Source organism: Chlorocebus sabaeus, chromosome 27, assembly GCF_047675955.1.
Source record: "Chlorocebus sabaeus isolate Y175 chromosome 27, mChlSab1.0.hap1, whole genome shotgun sequence".
NCBI classification, from domain to species: domain Eukaryota; kingdom Metazoa; phylum Chordata; class Mammalia; order Primates; family Cercopithecidae; genus Chlorocebus; species Chlorocebus sabaeus.
The window spans coordinates 2,922,649-2,939,143 of NC_132930.1; the positions used below are offsets into that span (position 1 = coordinate 2,922,649).

The 16,495-nt window shown below is 37.2% G+C and overlaps 1 protein-coding gene across 3 annotated transcripts in view; it reads right to left on the reverse strand.

The window, feature by feature from the left end:
• ATP10D (ATPase phospholipid transporting 10D (putative)) overlaps positions 1-16,495 on the reverse strand; it is a 110,108-nt gene that overhangs the window by 70,211 nt on the left and 23,402 nt on the right. For 2 of the 3 annotated variants that reach the window (XM_073012422.1, XM_073012423.1), the window contains 5 exons: positions 13,466-13,792; positions 10,644-10,838; positions 3,254-3,364; positions 2,756-2,960; positions 336-421 (listed from right to left, as the gene is read on the reverse strand). In XM_073012422.1, the coding sequence (XP_072868523.1) occupies positions 336-421; positions 2,756-2,960; positions 3,254-3,364; positions 10,644-10,838; positions 13,466-13,755 (887 nt within the window). In that variant the 5' untranslated portion in view covers positions 13,756-13,792. The remainder of the gene's footprint in view (positions 1-335; positions 422-2,755; positions 2,961-3,253; positions 3,365-10,643; positions 10,839-13,465; positions 13,793-16,495) is intronic. The other variant, XM_008017477.3, reaches the window with a different exon arrangement.

A 16,495-nucleotide genomic window follows, 5' to 3' on the forward strand; every position in this document is an offset into this window, starting at 1 on the left:
TCTGGAAACTGAGGATCAAAGCAGGTAGATAACTTGGCTCAAGGCCATAGTGCACTTATGGGCTGATGCCTGAAATTAGGTAAGGACTCCAAATTCTAGCTGCCTTCGCAAAGGGGATATGGATGCCACAACATACCTCCAGAATGAATATTATTATGTGTGTGTGTAAATATTTATTAATTAAAATAAGCCAAACTATTTTAGTAGGTGGCTAAAGTTATGACCTTTAGTGATTTAACAAGGGTATAAGTACAGAAACACTTTATCAAATTAAGTACGATTGCAACACACAATTCCACTTACACCCACAAACGTTCTCGTCATATATTACTCACAGGAAGCCTCGGAATCTGCTGAGGTCATTGTTTGGGTTTTCACATTCTATCCTAGTGGAAAACTTCTCCGGATCAACTTCAGAGTCCTAAAAATGTTTTTTGAATCACAAAATAAGAATTCAAGGTTAAACCCTTAATACTGAAGTGTTCTATCACTTTCACCAGTTCTTAAAATAATGCTAAGGCTTTTTTGCAATGAAGTTCATATCATGAATTTCCCAAAGGAAGAAAAGTAGAGGCATAATTATGTGATCTATATTTGGGATTAGAATGGTCCTGGAGCATTAATAAACATCTGCAGGTGATGGGAATGACTGAGTCATTTACTGAAATCCACGCAGGACTCTCCAGAAGAGAGCTTCTACTCATAAGCAGCTTTTTATTGATAAAGCACTGAAAAACTGGAAATACTTTTGTTGTTGGTCTTTAATCACATAAGTGGTTTTTGAGATTAAATGTAAAATGTATATGTGAACACTCTGAGAATATATGCATTTGATCTCAGCCAAATTTTATAAATAAAAAACATAAAAATAAACTAGACATCAATATCTATAATATCTTCTAATGGATCAGACAGATAATTTCAGAATTCTTTATGAAAACAATGAACAAATAAGCAAAGTGCCTTTGTAGGCACAGCTCCTTTAAGGTATGGATTCCCCTAAAGCAAGCCACATCAACCTTATTTCATTACTTTTATTTTCATATCCCTTTGACCAGTAAGATAAATGCCATTTATATTGATATATATCATAATTAATAAGTATGTAATAGAAAACAAGAAAATGTGAATTCTATGATAATATGATTTATTTTCTAATGAGTAATATCTATGGAGTTCTTTTGACACACTAAAATCTGTTGTGCACTTTAAATATATTAGCTAATTTCTTCTTCACAACTCCATGAAGTAGGTACTATAATAATTGAGCCTAATTAACAGATGAGGAAAGAGAGATACAAAGAGGATCAGTAATTTGCCAAAGTTCTCAAAACAAGAAAGTGTTTATAGTAGGATTAATATCGAGGTCACCAGATTCACCCTTAACGAACCCACAGTGTGCTGATTAGTATTAGACCAGTGCAAAAGAATTGTGCTTTTTGCCATTACTTTTAATGGCAAATATTAATTGCTGATTAATACTCAAAGTGGGTATGTAGTGGTACAACAGAATGTTAAGTTGTGCAGGATTTTTACCGATGTCTTTGGTAGGAGACTACTTACAGAAATGACAATGACAGTAGTCTAAGAGGCATATCAATCACAAAGGATCTAAATGAAATCCATAGGTAGAGAGGTGGACCCAATATGACAAGATGAAATTTACCAAAGATAAAGGTATTGGTAGGCTAAAACACTTTTTTTTTTTTTGGTTTATAAGTGTAAGACAGAGTAACCCTGACTTAACAGTAGTTTGGGTTTAAAAAAAAAAAATAGACCGAGCTCAGTGGCTCATGCCTGTAATCCCAGCACTTTGGGAGGTCGAGGCACGTGGATCACAAGGTGAGGAGATCGAGACCATCCTGGCTAACACGGTGAAACTCCGTCTCTACTAAAGATACAAGAAATTAGCCAGGTGTGGTGGCATGCGCCTGTAGTCTCAGCTACTCGGGAGGCTGAGGCAAGAGAATTGTTTGCACCCAGGAGGCGGAGGTTGCAGTGAACAGAGATTGTACCACTGCACTCCAGCCTGGGCTACAGAGCAAAACTCTGTCTCAAAATAACAACAACAACAACAAAAACAACAAATCATTAAATTGTAAAATACTTCATCTCAAGTGCTTCCAGAGAAAGGGGAGGGAAACTGACATTTAGACACTATATATGATGTTTTCATGTATATTATTTCATTTGAATCCTACAACAATGCTATGGATACCATCATTTTCATTTTAAGATTAAAAAAAAGGAGGCATAAAGTGTTTAAATGACTTGTTCAAAGTCTCACGGTAATTAACAGCAGAGCTGTGATTCATTTAAATCCATGTCAATATAACTTCAAGGTTTCTGTTTCCCTCTGCACGATACTGAGAAGGGTCTAAAAGCTACGTAGCATGAAAAAAAGTTTTAAGCTTTGGTATATAAGTAATTACAGATTTTAGAAATAATGATCAACTAAAAATAAGATATAAAGTGTAAGTTTAAGAAAAATAATTCTGTTAGGTTCCTTTAATTCCATTCTAAAAAATATGAGTGCTCCACTAAAGTGTATCAGCTCTGAAGTCATTTTATCCTCTTATCTAGAAAAGAGAACACTTCCACGCATATCTGGAAATGAATGAAACCTTCTGGGATTCTAATTCATCCTGGTGAAAATAAATTAAAAATCTCTTAATCTGTAATATGAAAATGAGCTCAGTCATCTTCTGAAAAAAAAAAATGTTAATAAGCCACTAACTGAGAACATATGACTTACTTGTTCTGCATATCCGCGAACCACCTGCCTCTGTTTTAAATTGCTCTCTCCATCAAGACCAGAAGTCTCAATGTGACAGATTCCATCTGGATCAGTGGAAAAGAGTAGTACCATGTCTGCAGGGATGACCTCGTTACAGGAGAGGCGAATAAAGTCCCCAACAGTAACGTCTTTCCAGCATCGGTCAATGTATTTTTTCTCTTTCCTATAATTAAAAAAAGATTTTTTAGAAAAGAATATCAAGCCAAAAATACATACAATGTTTTTAAGTTTTTTTGCGTACAATTTAAAGTATATATTAAGTATTAGGGTAAATTTTAAACTATTAAATGCTCAAAGGGGTCAGGCAAGTTGACTCATGCCTGTAATCCCAGGACTTTGGGAGGCCGAGGTGGGTGGATCACCTGAGGTCAGGAGTTCCAGACCAGCCTGGCCAACATGGTGAAACCCCGTCTCTACTAAAAATACAAAAAATTAGCTGGGCACGGTGGCACTCACTTGCAATCCCAGCTACTTGGGAGGCTGAGATGGGAGAATCTCTTGAACCCAGGAGGTGGAGGCTCCAGTGAGCCTAGATCACACCACTGCACTCCAGCTTGGGCGACAGAGCTGTCTCAAACAAACAAACACAAACAAACAAAATGCTAAAAGGGAAGCCACAGAACTGGCAACCCCTAAATTCCACAATTGCTTCACCTGAAAATTTAGTTACTGAGCCACTAAAACATATTTCTCAGCCCTTTCTTCCTGTGGGATTTTGAACCATTGTGCTGTTTGAGTCTAATTCTGGAATAAAATTACAATCAACATTTGATGGGCTCATTCAGATACAAAGCAATTTCTTCATGCTGCTCTGTGGTCAGGTACCAAGGATCTGAAGGTGCACAAGACACATCATCTGCTCTCAGCACTTCCCATCAGGCAGATAGGATGCGTTACCATTATGCTCCACGATGCCTTTTCCTTAGGGTAGAATGAGGGCATTTGTATAGGAGAATGTCATTTTCCCTAGGGTAAAATGAGGACATTTGTATAGTAGAATATCATGGTGGCTCAAGCCTATAATCCCAGCACTTTGAGAGGCCGAGACGGGCGGATCACGTGGTCAGGAGATCGAGACCATCCTGGCTAACCCGGTGAAACCCCGTCTCTAGTAAAAAAAAAGTACAAAAAACTAGCTGGGTGAGGTGGCGGGCGCCTGTAGTCCCAGCTACTTGGGAGGCTGAGGCAGGAGAATGGCATAAACCCGGGAGGCAGAGCTTGCAGTGAGCTGAGATCTCGCCACTGCACTCCAGCCTGGGTGACAGAGCGAGACTCCGTCTCAAAAAAAAAAAAAAAAAAAAGAATATCATGCATCATGTTAGCTAGTCAGGTAGCATTTCACATATGATGCCACCAACAAAAATTAACAAGGTCTGTCTTATTCCTCCACTGTCTCCCAAATATCCATAAAAAAGTAATATTTGTGACAAATATAAAATACACTTACTTTATTTCATCAGATTAAATAGCAATCACAACTTACACAAATACTTTTACAACTTCTGCCATACAGAATTATATCAGCTCTTTCAAGAAATATTTAGCTTAGAAGGCTACCTAAGAAGTACATTTTCAGGACATACCAAAAGCACAAGGCTAAAATCAACAAAGGAAATCTTTGATAATCTAAAGGGTTTACTGGCCCATGGAGAAAGGCAAATCAACAGTTTATTCTGTATTTACCAAACTTTTCCCTAGTGTCTGTGCATATCAGTTCATTCTTAGATAGAGGGAGGTAACAGAGCAAAGATAAAAAAGGTAGGCAGGGGTATTATTTTGATGGTTTGGTCCTCCATGCCACATCTAGGAGTAGGAATTTCATTCCATAGGAAATGGAGAGCAACCAAAGGTTCAGACAAAGAAGGATGTGACCATACTTCTGTCTGCCGACTCCTGAGACAAAGTAATGAGTGAATTATTGGATGGCAGGTTATTTAGAAGTATGGCCAAGAGACCAACGGTAAGTTATTGAAATAATTCAGGGGAGGAATGAAGATGGTCAGAATTAAGGAAATAGCAACACAGATAGATAAAAGATGAAATCAAGACATATTAGGTACTGGAAACAAGCTTTTGGACTTACTACAGGTAAAGGAATTATCCAGGATGACACTATGGTTCCTAACGTGTACTATGAGGTGATGGATGGTGCTGTCATAGGTCTCAAATTTTAGAAGCAACTGGTTGTATCACAGGTGAGATAACTTCAGTTTGAAAAGTTTTTATTTGAAGTATCTGCTCAGCAGTTTGAGGGTCCTGATCTGGAGATTATGAGTAAAGATATAGATTTGGAAGTCCTAGGTACATAGATGGCAGTTGATTCCAGGTAAGGATAAACTTTCTTAGGGAGTCTTCAAAGTGATAGTAAGGTGAAAAAAGACCTGAGATAAGCAGTGTTACAGAAATCAAGGAAGAAGGAAATTTATAAGAGGGAGTCACAATAGTTGAAAGTCTCACAGAGGAGTCCTGTATGATGAAGACCCAACTGCCTACAGTATTTGGCTGTTAGGTCTGGTGGTCTTGGAGAAAGATGATAATGTGAAATTGTTGATTGGAAGAGTGAAGAAGAAAGTGTAATCTCTATGAATCAGGGAGTAATTAGAAGTTACCGAGGCTGGGCACGGTGGCTCATGCCAGTAATTCCAGCACTTTGGGAGGCCGAGGTGGGTGGATCATGAGGTCAGGAGATGGAGACCATCCTGGCCAACATGGTGAAACCCCGTCTCTACTAAAATACAAAAAATTAGCTGGGTGTGGTGGTGCATGCCTGTAGTCCCAGCTACTCGGGAGGCTGAGGCATGAGGATCACTTGAGCCCAGAAGTCGGAGGTTGCAGTGAGCCGAGATCACACCACTGCACTCCAACCTGTTTTTGAGAGAGAGCAAGACTCTGTCTCAAAAAACAAAGCAAAACAAAACAAAAATGAAGTTACCAAAGTAGAATATTTCCTGAAGGTTCCCTATGAAAGGAATAAGGGGTGAAAGTAGCCACTGCAACGGAAGGTAAGTCAAAGGACAGTAAAGACGAAGGAACTGGGCATGAACATAGGAAGCAGGGGAGAAGCCAATGCAGAAGGCATGGTGGAAGAAAAAGGAGGGAGGGGAGATGTTGGTTGAACCTACAGAGAAGCAATAGGAATGAGATGAAAAATAGAGACGAAAGGATTACTATTTACAAGAAAGGGAATTCCTTATTCATCTAAGGTCAGAAGAAAGTAGGTAAAGACATAGATAGTATAATTTGAGGTACATAATTCATGCTTACTGCTCTCTACTTTCTATCTAAGAAAGCCAGGAGGAAATTTGCTAAGAACTTGTGAAGGCCCAAAGAGAGATAGACTTTGACATTTGGGTTAGGAATTTTATTTTCTTTCAAATATAAGAAGTAACATTGCTCTAAGGAACAAGTTTCTTTCTCTATATGAGAACAAAACTCAAATGAAGTCACTTTTACATTTGAATTCACTTCATTTTTCCCCATTTGTAGCATGTACCAAGATTTAAACAAAACAAAACACTAGCTAACTTTCCCAGTCTCTGGCTAGCTGAGATTTAGAAACACATACTGATATTAACACGCCAATTACCATGTTAGGTGCTAAGGATACAAAAATGATTAAGATAGGGTCCCCACTCTAGACAGGTTATGGTCAAATTTTGAAACAGAGACACAAACAGCAATTTCCTAAAAGGGAGCTGTCCACAGGCTACTATGGGAGCAAACAGGCAGGGCACTGGGTCCTGGAGGAAGTGACACTTGAACTGAGTCTTAAAGGATGTTCAAGAATGAATCAGGCAAAGAAAGGTGGGACAGCACATTAGTCCGAGTGGAGGAATAAAGAAGGCTTCAGAGAGCCCAGTGGGAAAGCAACCACAGGTTAAACGACAATGCTCACAGCCACATTTAACTAGCCTGGAACATTTACAACGTTGGGAGGTGCAAATATAAGGCTACATTTCCTTTCCTGATATATAATTAAAACTAGTAAGAGGACTTTCTTCTTTCCCCAGAGCCTAAATGCACAACTAGAACTTCTTGCTTCTCCTCGGTGGTTTGTGCTTGTGTGTGACTCTCAATGAGCAGGACACAGCACCCACAATCCCTCCTTTAGGAAAGCTTCTAGGCCTATTTTGTTTCTTTGTAAGTTCAGTAGCAAACAGCTCTGCTACAAAAGCATTGGGAAAAGTTGGTACTAATACACACTGAACGATTAACAGTGATTCCACTAGAATGGGAGCTGGTAAGGGAAGAGAGGGAGAGGTAATAATGAAGGGTGGGGAATGTGGACGCCTACTTCACTTTATATTTAAAGAGAGAAAGGGTAGGATTATGAATTAATTTTTCTTTTTGGTATTTTTAGTATGTTTTCAATAAAACACTAAATTATTTATAATAAGCAAATAATGAATTACCATTGGGCACAACATCAGCTAAGATTTATTAGATGCTTTAAATATATATATATCAACTCATTTAATTTTTGAATCAATGTTGTGGTTGGTATCATGAAAACACAATAGCCCCACTTTTACAAATTAGAAAAAATTGGCCTTGACAAGTTAAGTAACTTGTTCAATGTTACACAGCTCCTAAATAGGCCTGTAAATTGAAACAAGGCAGGTATATACAGAGTCTATCCTCTCAAATACTAGAGTTTACTGCCAGTTACAGTCACTTCTGATAACCACCAAATAAAATGTGGTTTAATTACATATTTTCAAGAACATTTGAAGAATTTAAAATTTTTGTTTCGTAAAATGTCTTACATAAGGTTTATTATCTCAGATGGCTACTGAAGGTCTCATTTCACAAATCAAGAAATTCTATGGATTTACAAGATAATCCTAAAATGTTAATATTAGCTAATATTTTGAAACTTCTAACATCAACAACATGGTGATTTTTAAAGGTCAGAAAATAATGTACATTCGTTGATGGCAGACATTGGATCTATTTTTAGTTTAAATCCTCTGAGTGTCTCAGTGCTTACCACATAGCAGGCACTCAAATTTGTTGAATGATTAACAGTCTTCTTTTCAAGACAGTTCCATTATGTTAAAACAGATTTTAAAACCTTACAAGTGGCTCCTATTTTAAAGGCAATCTTAAGAAAGTCAGGTTTTTTACAATAGCTTATTCTAACTTAATTGGGGGTATAATAGAGTTTAAATGATTAATTTCTAGACTAGTGTTTGTTATTCCAAATGATACTTTTCTATAGAAAATTAAGCACCTTGTGAAACACGACTTATTACAAATAAGAACCAAATTATCACTTAGAAATGTTAATATGCTTCTTCCAAAAACTTGCTAAATAGCCCCCATAATTTCACCCTAAATTTGTGAAGAAATAATTTGTTTGTAAGTTGATTTCTTTGTATTTCATAGGAGTTTACATTAGCATATTCAAATCAACAAGGCATGGTTTTATATCCCATCTTTATTTCTTTATAACCTTATAATAATTTCTCCAGAAATAATCTTGGGGAAAAATGTAAGCATTATTTCTTCTACAATACCAAACAAAAGCAAATTATATTATACATACATAAAAATGCATAAAATTACCTGAGCCTATTATGAAACACAAACACAAAGGAACATTTTAGAATGGATATTAAATAACTGACTATAATACTGCATTTCATCTTTAAGTTTATATGAAAATCAATTAAAATAAATCTGGACTATGTCTAAAAGGACACCTGAGAAAAAAGTTATACCAGGTCTTCCACTGGGTAATTTTAATATTTTAAAAATTGTGCAGTGTTTTAAGGAGTTCTCAAATGTTGATGAAATGACTTGATGTGACAAACATAAACTCTAGCAAATAGTCATTAAATTAACCTATAATAATAATCATAATGGCTTTTACTCAGCACTTGGAAAAGACTAGGTGCTATGAAGTAAGTTTTATTATTACATTCATAATAAAGGAAACTGGGTGTTTAGCTGCTTTTTGTAAATTATGCAAGGTTACACAGCTAAGTGAGAGAATCAGATTAAATGTTGTAGAACAACCTAGAAAAGCAAATAAACACACACTATCAACTCCAAATTGCAATTAATTTCATTCATTTGAGACAGGGTCTCTCTCTGTTGCCCGGATTGGAGTGTAGTGGTCCAATCTTGGCTCACTGCAAACTCCGTCGCCTGGGCTCAGGCGATCCTCCCACCTCAGCCTCCCAATATCTGGGACTACAGGCACACACCACCATGCCTGGCTAATTTTTTGTTGTTGTTTCTTGGTAGAGACAGGGTTTCGCCATGTTGCCCAGGCTGCTTTCAAACTCCTGAGCTCATGCAATCCACCCACCTCAGCATCCCAAAGTGCTGGGATTACAGGTGTGAGCCACTGCACTTGACCTGAAATTATTTACATATTTGCATTTGTATTCAAAAATATATATAATAAGCATTCTTTCCATTTACTAACTTTGGCATTCGCTGGGTAATCTTAAAATTGGTCAAATTCTGGACTTTGTTCATCATATAATCATTGTAAAATATTGTTTCTTATAGCTATTTTGTGAGATTAGAGACTGCACTGATATTTTAGTTCTCTATCCCTGGTATATAATAAGCATTCAAATGTTACTAAATTATTAATAGAACTGTTTTAGTCAAATGCTCTATGGCTATACATGAAAACAATGGACTTATACCATTATTTCATTTTAAAATACAACACATAGGTTTTTCTGGTTCCCTTTAGACAGGACATGAGTACAAGAGAAAAAAACAGAACTAATTTCTCATTATCCAAGAAATCTCAAATCATCTTACAAATGATAAACAAACTTATTTTCCTTGTTTTCTTGATAGATCATAAAAACAAACATTATGAAAGTCACTAAATAATTCTAATAATGAACAAAATACAAATTCTGCAGCTTTCAGATTAAATATCACTTCTTCAGAGAAGGCTTTTCTAACATTTTCCTCTTTGGATCACATAAGGTTGAAGATAAGTTATATTTGTCTATACTGTTTACTAAGTATTAACTTACATCTAAGAATAAAAACCCAGGAGCTGCAAATAATATATACTACAGTTTAAAACTCACCTTCACTGAGTTTATTCTTGGCTACATAGACTCTCTATTTCATAAATATTGAAAATACAAGTCTCCAATACAGCAAATATGCCACTAAAAAGACCTCCTATGAATGCTTTCTGTTGTTGCTGTGATGGGATGCTCTAGTTTCATGCACACCAAAAAAGAATATTCTCCTCCTTTTTTTTTTTTTTTTTTTTTTTTTTTTTTTTTTTTTTTTTTGAGACAGAGTTTTACTCTGTCACCCAGGATGGATGCTGTGGCTGGAGTGCAGTGGCGCGATCTCTGCTCACTGCAACCTCCACCTCCCAGGTTCAAGCAATTCTCCTGCCTCAGCCCCCTGAGTAGCTGGGATTACAGGCACCTGCCACCACATCCGGCTAATTTTTGTATATTTAGTAGAGACAGGGTTTCACCATGTTGGTCAGGTTGGTCTCGAACTCCTGACCTCAGGCGATCCACCCGCCTTGGCCTCCCAAAGTACTGGGATTACAGGTATGAGTCACCATGCCCGGCCCTGAAGTTTAATTCTTTTAATTCCACTTATACATGAGTTACAGAAGCTTTCGCTTTGTCGGCTCCTGAGTTGACAATGGCTTATACATTTTTGTTTTCCTCTGACACTTGAATTAAATTCACCATAGGACTTTATGAAATGTTAGTTGAAAATAATAGCAACAACAACAACACAAAAGGGTCCTGGTCACGCCTAAGGAGAAAAAAGTAACATTCTGCATATTTCTCAATGATACACACATAGTCCTTAGCAAAGCTCCCATTACACTTACCTACTATAAACTTTAGTTATTAAATTATTGATCTGTTTATCAATTTTGTATTTCCGATAATCTTCCAGGCCATCTTTAATTGCGATAATTGTAAGGACCACCACCAGAGGCAACATGGTGATTTCCTTTTGGAAGGCTTCTACCAAAGGTACCCAGTTCAGGACAACTAGGAACAGGAAATATAAATTGGCAGCTCTGCAATCCAAACACACAAAAGAAGGTGTTAAGAAGTTACTTCAAGGATTGAAGTAAGAGGCAAAGTACTATACTGTTTTTCAATAAGTTTCTATTAGTAGATTTTGTATGTTACAGAATATAGAACTAGCAAAATACAATGAATCTTAATGAACTATTTATTACCCTGCTAGACATCTGGCTTGTGTCATACTTTAATAAATGTGAGATATCAGGGCTGGGTGCGGTGGCTTACGGCTGTAATCTTAGTATGTTGGGAGGCCGAGGCGGGCAGATCACTTGAGGTCAGGAGTTCGAGACTAGCCTGGGCAACATGGTAAAACCCTGTCTCTACAAAAAATACAAAAATTAGCTGGGTGTAGTGGTGCATGCCTGTGGTCCCAGCTACTCAGGAGGCTGAGGCACGAGGATCACTTAAACCCAGAAGTCGGAGGTTGCAGTGAGCCAAGATCATACCACTGCACTCCAGCCTGGGTGGAGTAATAAATACATAAATAAATAATGTGAGATATTATTTATTAAATATAAAATAGTAAATATTTGAGTGGGATGGTTTTGAGCACGATAGAAAAACATATAGAAAAAAGCACAATAGAAAGTACTATTTTCTTTATAAAAGTTCAGAAAAAATTAGAAGACATTCAGAGTTAATGTGGTGAAAAAAATAATTAACAAAACAAAGATCAACCCTCTAGCCTTTTGTACATCCAAACATTAGATTTAAACAAGCCTCAAAATTGAGTAGAAAAGCCTATTTCTTTTCTCCTTGTGACTAACTCTTCTATTTCTTCCTTCATGCTATTCAGAACCACTTTCTTCAGGAACTTCTTCCATTCTTCTGTTTTATATATTCAAATACTTCTCCATGGGTTCCTAATTTTGGGCCATATGGTAAGTTCAAGACACTCTTTTCCTTAAAGGAAAAACAAAATCTCAATCCTGACGCTAAATTTTTATCACATATTTTTCCATCGACCATGAAACTTCTCAAAAGAGTAACCTATATATACTTCTTTTTTGTCACCTCCAAATCATTTTACTCTGAAAATTTCTTTCTTAACCCTTTCTTCTACTCTGTGGCTTCAACTCTTTCCAGATGGACCATATCTAAACCTATAGCTCTAACCTTGAACTCTGTTTCAGGTTTTTATTCCATTGGGTACACTAGATTCCAAACTCCATAAAAGAATGAAACACACATAGGGCTATACAGCCATTAATTCAACAAATTCACATCTGTCTTTTAAACATAACCACTCTTTAATAAATGCATATGGCACATATACAGAATGAATAATGAAAATGAATGTATGCAGAATGACTAAAGAATATGGAGAATCTCTTTACTTGCACTGGCATCTTGAATACCTTTACAAAAACAAAATACTCTTCCAGCCAAGGTTCTTTTTACACTTTTCATTTTTCTGTTAATCCTTCTGGTGATCACAGCTCAACATGTTCACCTCATCTTTTTATTCCTTTCACTGAATGTCTTAATCCATAGTATCTGTAAGAGATCACCCTTCTTTTCATTCCCACATTGTTCCAAGGTCAGGTCTCCATTATAATTCACTGGGATATATACAATGTCTTCCTAAATGTTTTCTCTGCCATCATCCATCATCTCTAAGCCCTTTCATCTACCCACCACACTGCTTCTGTAGTGAAATCTGACGTAAGCATGTTAATTGTGCCTGCAGCCTTGGCTCTCAACTCTTTATCCTGATAGCAAGACCTCTTTGCTGGGTCACATTTATCTTTCTGACTTTACTTCCTGTTGTTCCCCAGCATAGATGCTACATGTAAGTCAGAGAACACTACTTCCCAGGCTTCAAGCAAGCCTTTTATGCTACTGCCTTTATGCCATTATTTATACTACTTCCTCCATCTGAAATATGCTTTGCCCACATCTCTGCCTTGAATATCTCACCCACCCTCCATTATTGAGTCAAATGTCACTTCCCCTTCTATTGCTCCAGTTAGTATTATTATTTCTCTTTTCGAGGCTTTCACTCTACTTGACAGCCCTTTATAACATTCATTGCACTCACTAAGTCTTTTTGCTTTTTATATACATATAGTGTTTGCCTAGCACAATGGCAAACTCCGCAAGGTGAGGAGTGGCACTCGCACTTCCATTTCCTTCAGTGCCTAAACTCACAGGAGAGTGAATTAAGCTGAATTAGGTCACTGTTTCACCTAATAACATCTGACATCTGCACTGGCTTCAGAGCTCTATTTCCTCCTATTATCAGTAAGAAAAATCTGAAATTAAAATGTAGCATGGTTTCATGGAAAGAACAGTAAAGCAAGAGTAAGAAGACCCCTGGAGGCAACCCCTGGTCTGCTACTTGACACTGGCATAACATTGGCTAAACCACAGTCAATTCATTTCCTAATCCATAATATGTGAATTACAATATTTTTTCTGGTAAAGAGAAAACACCGTACCAATTGGAAAGTGTGACATGAATGGAAGGAGTCATCATACAGACTTGTACCAAAATTGTCAAGGATGATGTCACATGTCTTAGGTTTAAGTAACATACAGAGTTATGGAAATGAAAAAAATGTTATGCATCAACTAGAATGATATTCTAAGGTTTTCTTCAAAAATAAAACAATACCTGTGAAATTGTTCAAATAAATTTCTTGGCACAAAATTCAGAAGCGTGTACTTTGTTGTTCGTATTCGATTGTTCACATAGGCTCCAGAGAACTTCTCATACTCATCCTTGAAGGGTTGGAGGTGGGGAACAACAATCCGGTGCCTTCCTGCCAGTTTAGGGGACTGTGAGGACTTGCACCCACAGGCAAGCAATGAAGAATAGTTATATGGCCTCGAATCATCATCCCTGGTTGCACCTCCAATCAGCCGTCGCCAGTGATATCTGGCCCATTGGAGAGCCTCAGCCATGTCCAAACTGTGGTGAGATCCAGGCTGTGTAGCTGACCTGGCAAGCAAACAAAAAACTCACTTCCATGAGCTTCTGAAAAGTCTCAAAGACAGTGAAATTTTAATATTTTTTCTATACCAAATAAATATATGACCCAATGGTTCAACAGGTAAGGGAGAAAGTAAAAGCAGTCTTTAGAACTCCATTTTTACCAAATAGAGCGTACATTTTTTGCCTCATGGGCTAAGCATCTGAGAGACAGCACCTAAAAGGCCATTCTGTAACTTGAAGCAAACAATTTGGGCTTAATTTGTGCAAGTCTCTTAACTTCTCTGATCATCAATTTTATCATCTTTGCAATGGCATAATGCCAGGCATCTCAGGAAATTGTTTTGAGGACTAAACGCGTAACACATAAGTCACCTAGCAGAAAGTCTGATAGATCATAGGACATCAATAAAACCCATTCTATGTAGACTACAAAAATGCCCACAAATTCTTCCTGTCTTTGCATGCATAACTTTCTGCCAATCAAGAGGTAGAGTCTTTCTCTACCTGTGGAATCTGGGCTTGGCCATGTGCCTTGCTTCAGCTAATGTAACACTAGCAAACAAGACAGCAAGTAGAGGCTTGAAAAGTGCTTGTTCATTGGAGCTTATTCTCTGTCACTGTTCTAGGAACCACTGTGGCCCACACCACATGCCTCAGTTGCCCCATTTGCCACCATAACCTCCATAAATACATAAATGACACCACTGACTGCCAACTGACCACTAACAAGTGAGTGTGCCCAGATGAGACAAATTAGAATAGAGATAAGCTGATCTGAGCTCAGTCCGACTTGCCCACCCACCAAATTATGAGTCAATAAATGTTATGTCATTAAGTTTTGGGGTGCTTTGCAACAAAACAAAATCGAACTGATGCATATTCCCTTATTTTCCTTATTTCTAAGGTTTCCTTATTTTCCAAGAAATGCAGACCTACCTGGAATGTGAGTTTGTTAATCAAAACAAAAAAAGGAAAGAAAGGGGTTCAAGCAACTCTCGTGCCTCAGCCTCCCGAATAGCTGGGATTCCAGGCAGACGATGGGAAGAACAACAGCCTCTGAGTATATGTAGTTGTGCCTAGATATTGGACCCACAATAGATAGCACGTCTTATCATGAGAGAAAATATTCATGTCAGTCTCATCAGTTTTATACTAATGATAGCAACAAGAAAAAAAAAAAAAAAGTTCTATCCCTATCAGCTCTTAGTCCTTTGGAGTTTGGCCTCTAAAATATTTATTTATAGAGAACTAAATCAATGAAGATTGACTGGCCAAAATAACACTATCTCTTCGATATAATTTTTTAAAAGCCTGCCTCTGAAGCATATTTGAAAAGCTGGTTTTTACTTCACCAAGCATACAAAAGTGGCTTAGTTCTTTTAACCTATTGCTCATAATGACAGCTTGAGTTATTAATGTAGTTCATAACATATCTAGAACTCTCCCCCAGAATAAGAACATAAGATAGTGCTTTATAAGTGAATCAATAGATAACAGAAAATACTGAACATAAATACGAAGTGCTTTTCATTAGTTTCACATAATGCTCATTAGGTTACCATTGTGACAAATGTGATTTTTTTTAAAAGATTGAAATCAGCACAAGTTGATTTCCTTCTGGAAACCTTAAAAGGGAGCATTCACTTGCCATTATATTCTTACTAAGACATAAGAATGTTTATCCCTCTAGTGTCCACAATCTCATACAACAATCTATATCTCACTTCCCTTTTTAAATTTTGAAATACAATTTATTGAGAGTCTAAACAAATATGAAATAAATACAGGAGGTGTTAACTTCTGCTAATTTGTGGTGTGTCTGACTAATAACCTCACGATAGCAAACATACTTACTGGTTCACAGAAACAATTGGCTTTTTATTCCACAACCCAGACAAGAACCACATCTTTCTCCAAGTCACTCAGTTCCTAAGAAACAAGCCCATAATGACTGAAAAACATTTCGTTGCCAAAGTATTTCTAGGTCTCCTTCTCTATGTGCCTTTTTAATATCTTTAAATGTACATGAGATTCTCTATTTACTCTCATATTGCCTTTCCCCTTTATTCCTTCTTTCCATTTTCAAGGAATTTTGGTGAAGATAGAATTAGGGCTGGCTCACTGCCCTCCACAGCCCCCTCCTAGAGCCTGCAAGTCTCTCTCCTACTCTCCAAGGCTGGGCAGCTCACCATTTTGTAAGAACTCTATCTTCAGCACTGTCATTCTCCTGAAAAGTGACCCTTGGGCCAGAGGACAGATTTAAGCTAGACAGAGAAGTACTTTGAAGGGACTGACGAGAAAAGCCTAGGCTTGGAGGTAATTAATATATGATGAAAATCCTTTCAAATTTCTAGATTAAAATTTAACTCTTTTATACTGGGCAGGAATGACCAAGGATCTATTTAGTCATCCTAGCTCAGAGGCTTCTGAAATGTGTTAACTACCATCCCAGTGAGAGATACATTCTATGATGCAAAGTAGAATTTACACACACACACTCACACACACACATCTGAAACAAAAGTTCTATGAAATATTTCTTACCCTTACCACCTGCAATGCACACAGGGATCTTCTTTCTTCTCTCTCTCATATTAATACCAGTTAGGATGCATTGAATTAGTTTCAAGATCCACTAATGACACTAAACATGTTAGTAAAAAGATACTGATTGTGTGTGGCTTCACACGGGGCTGAAATTATACATGG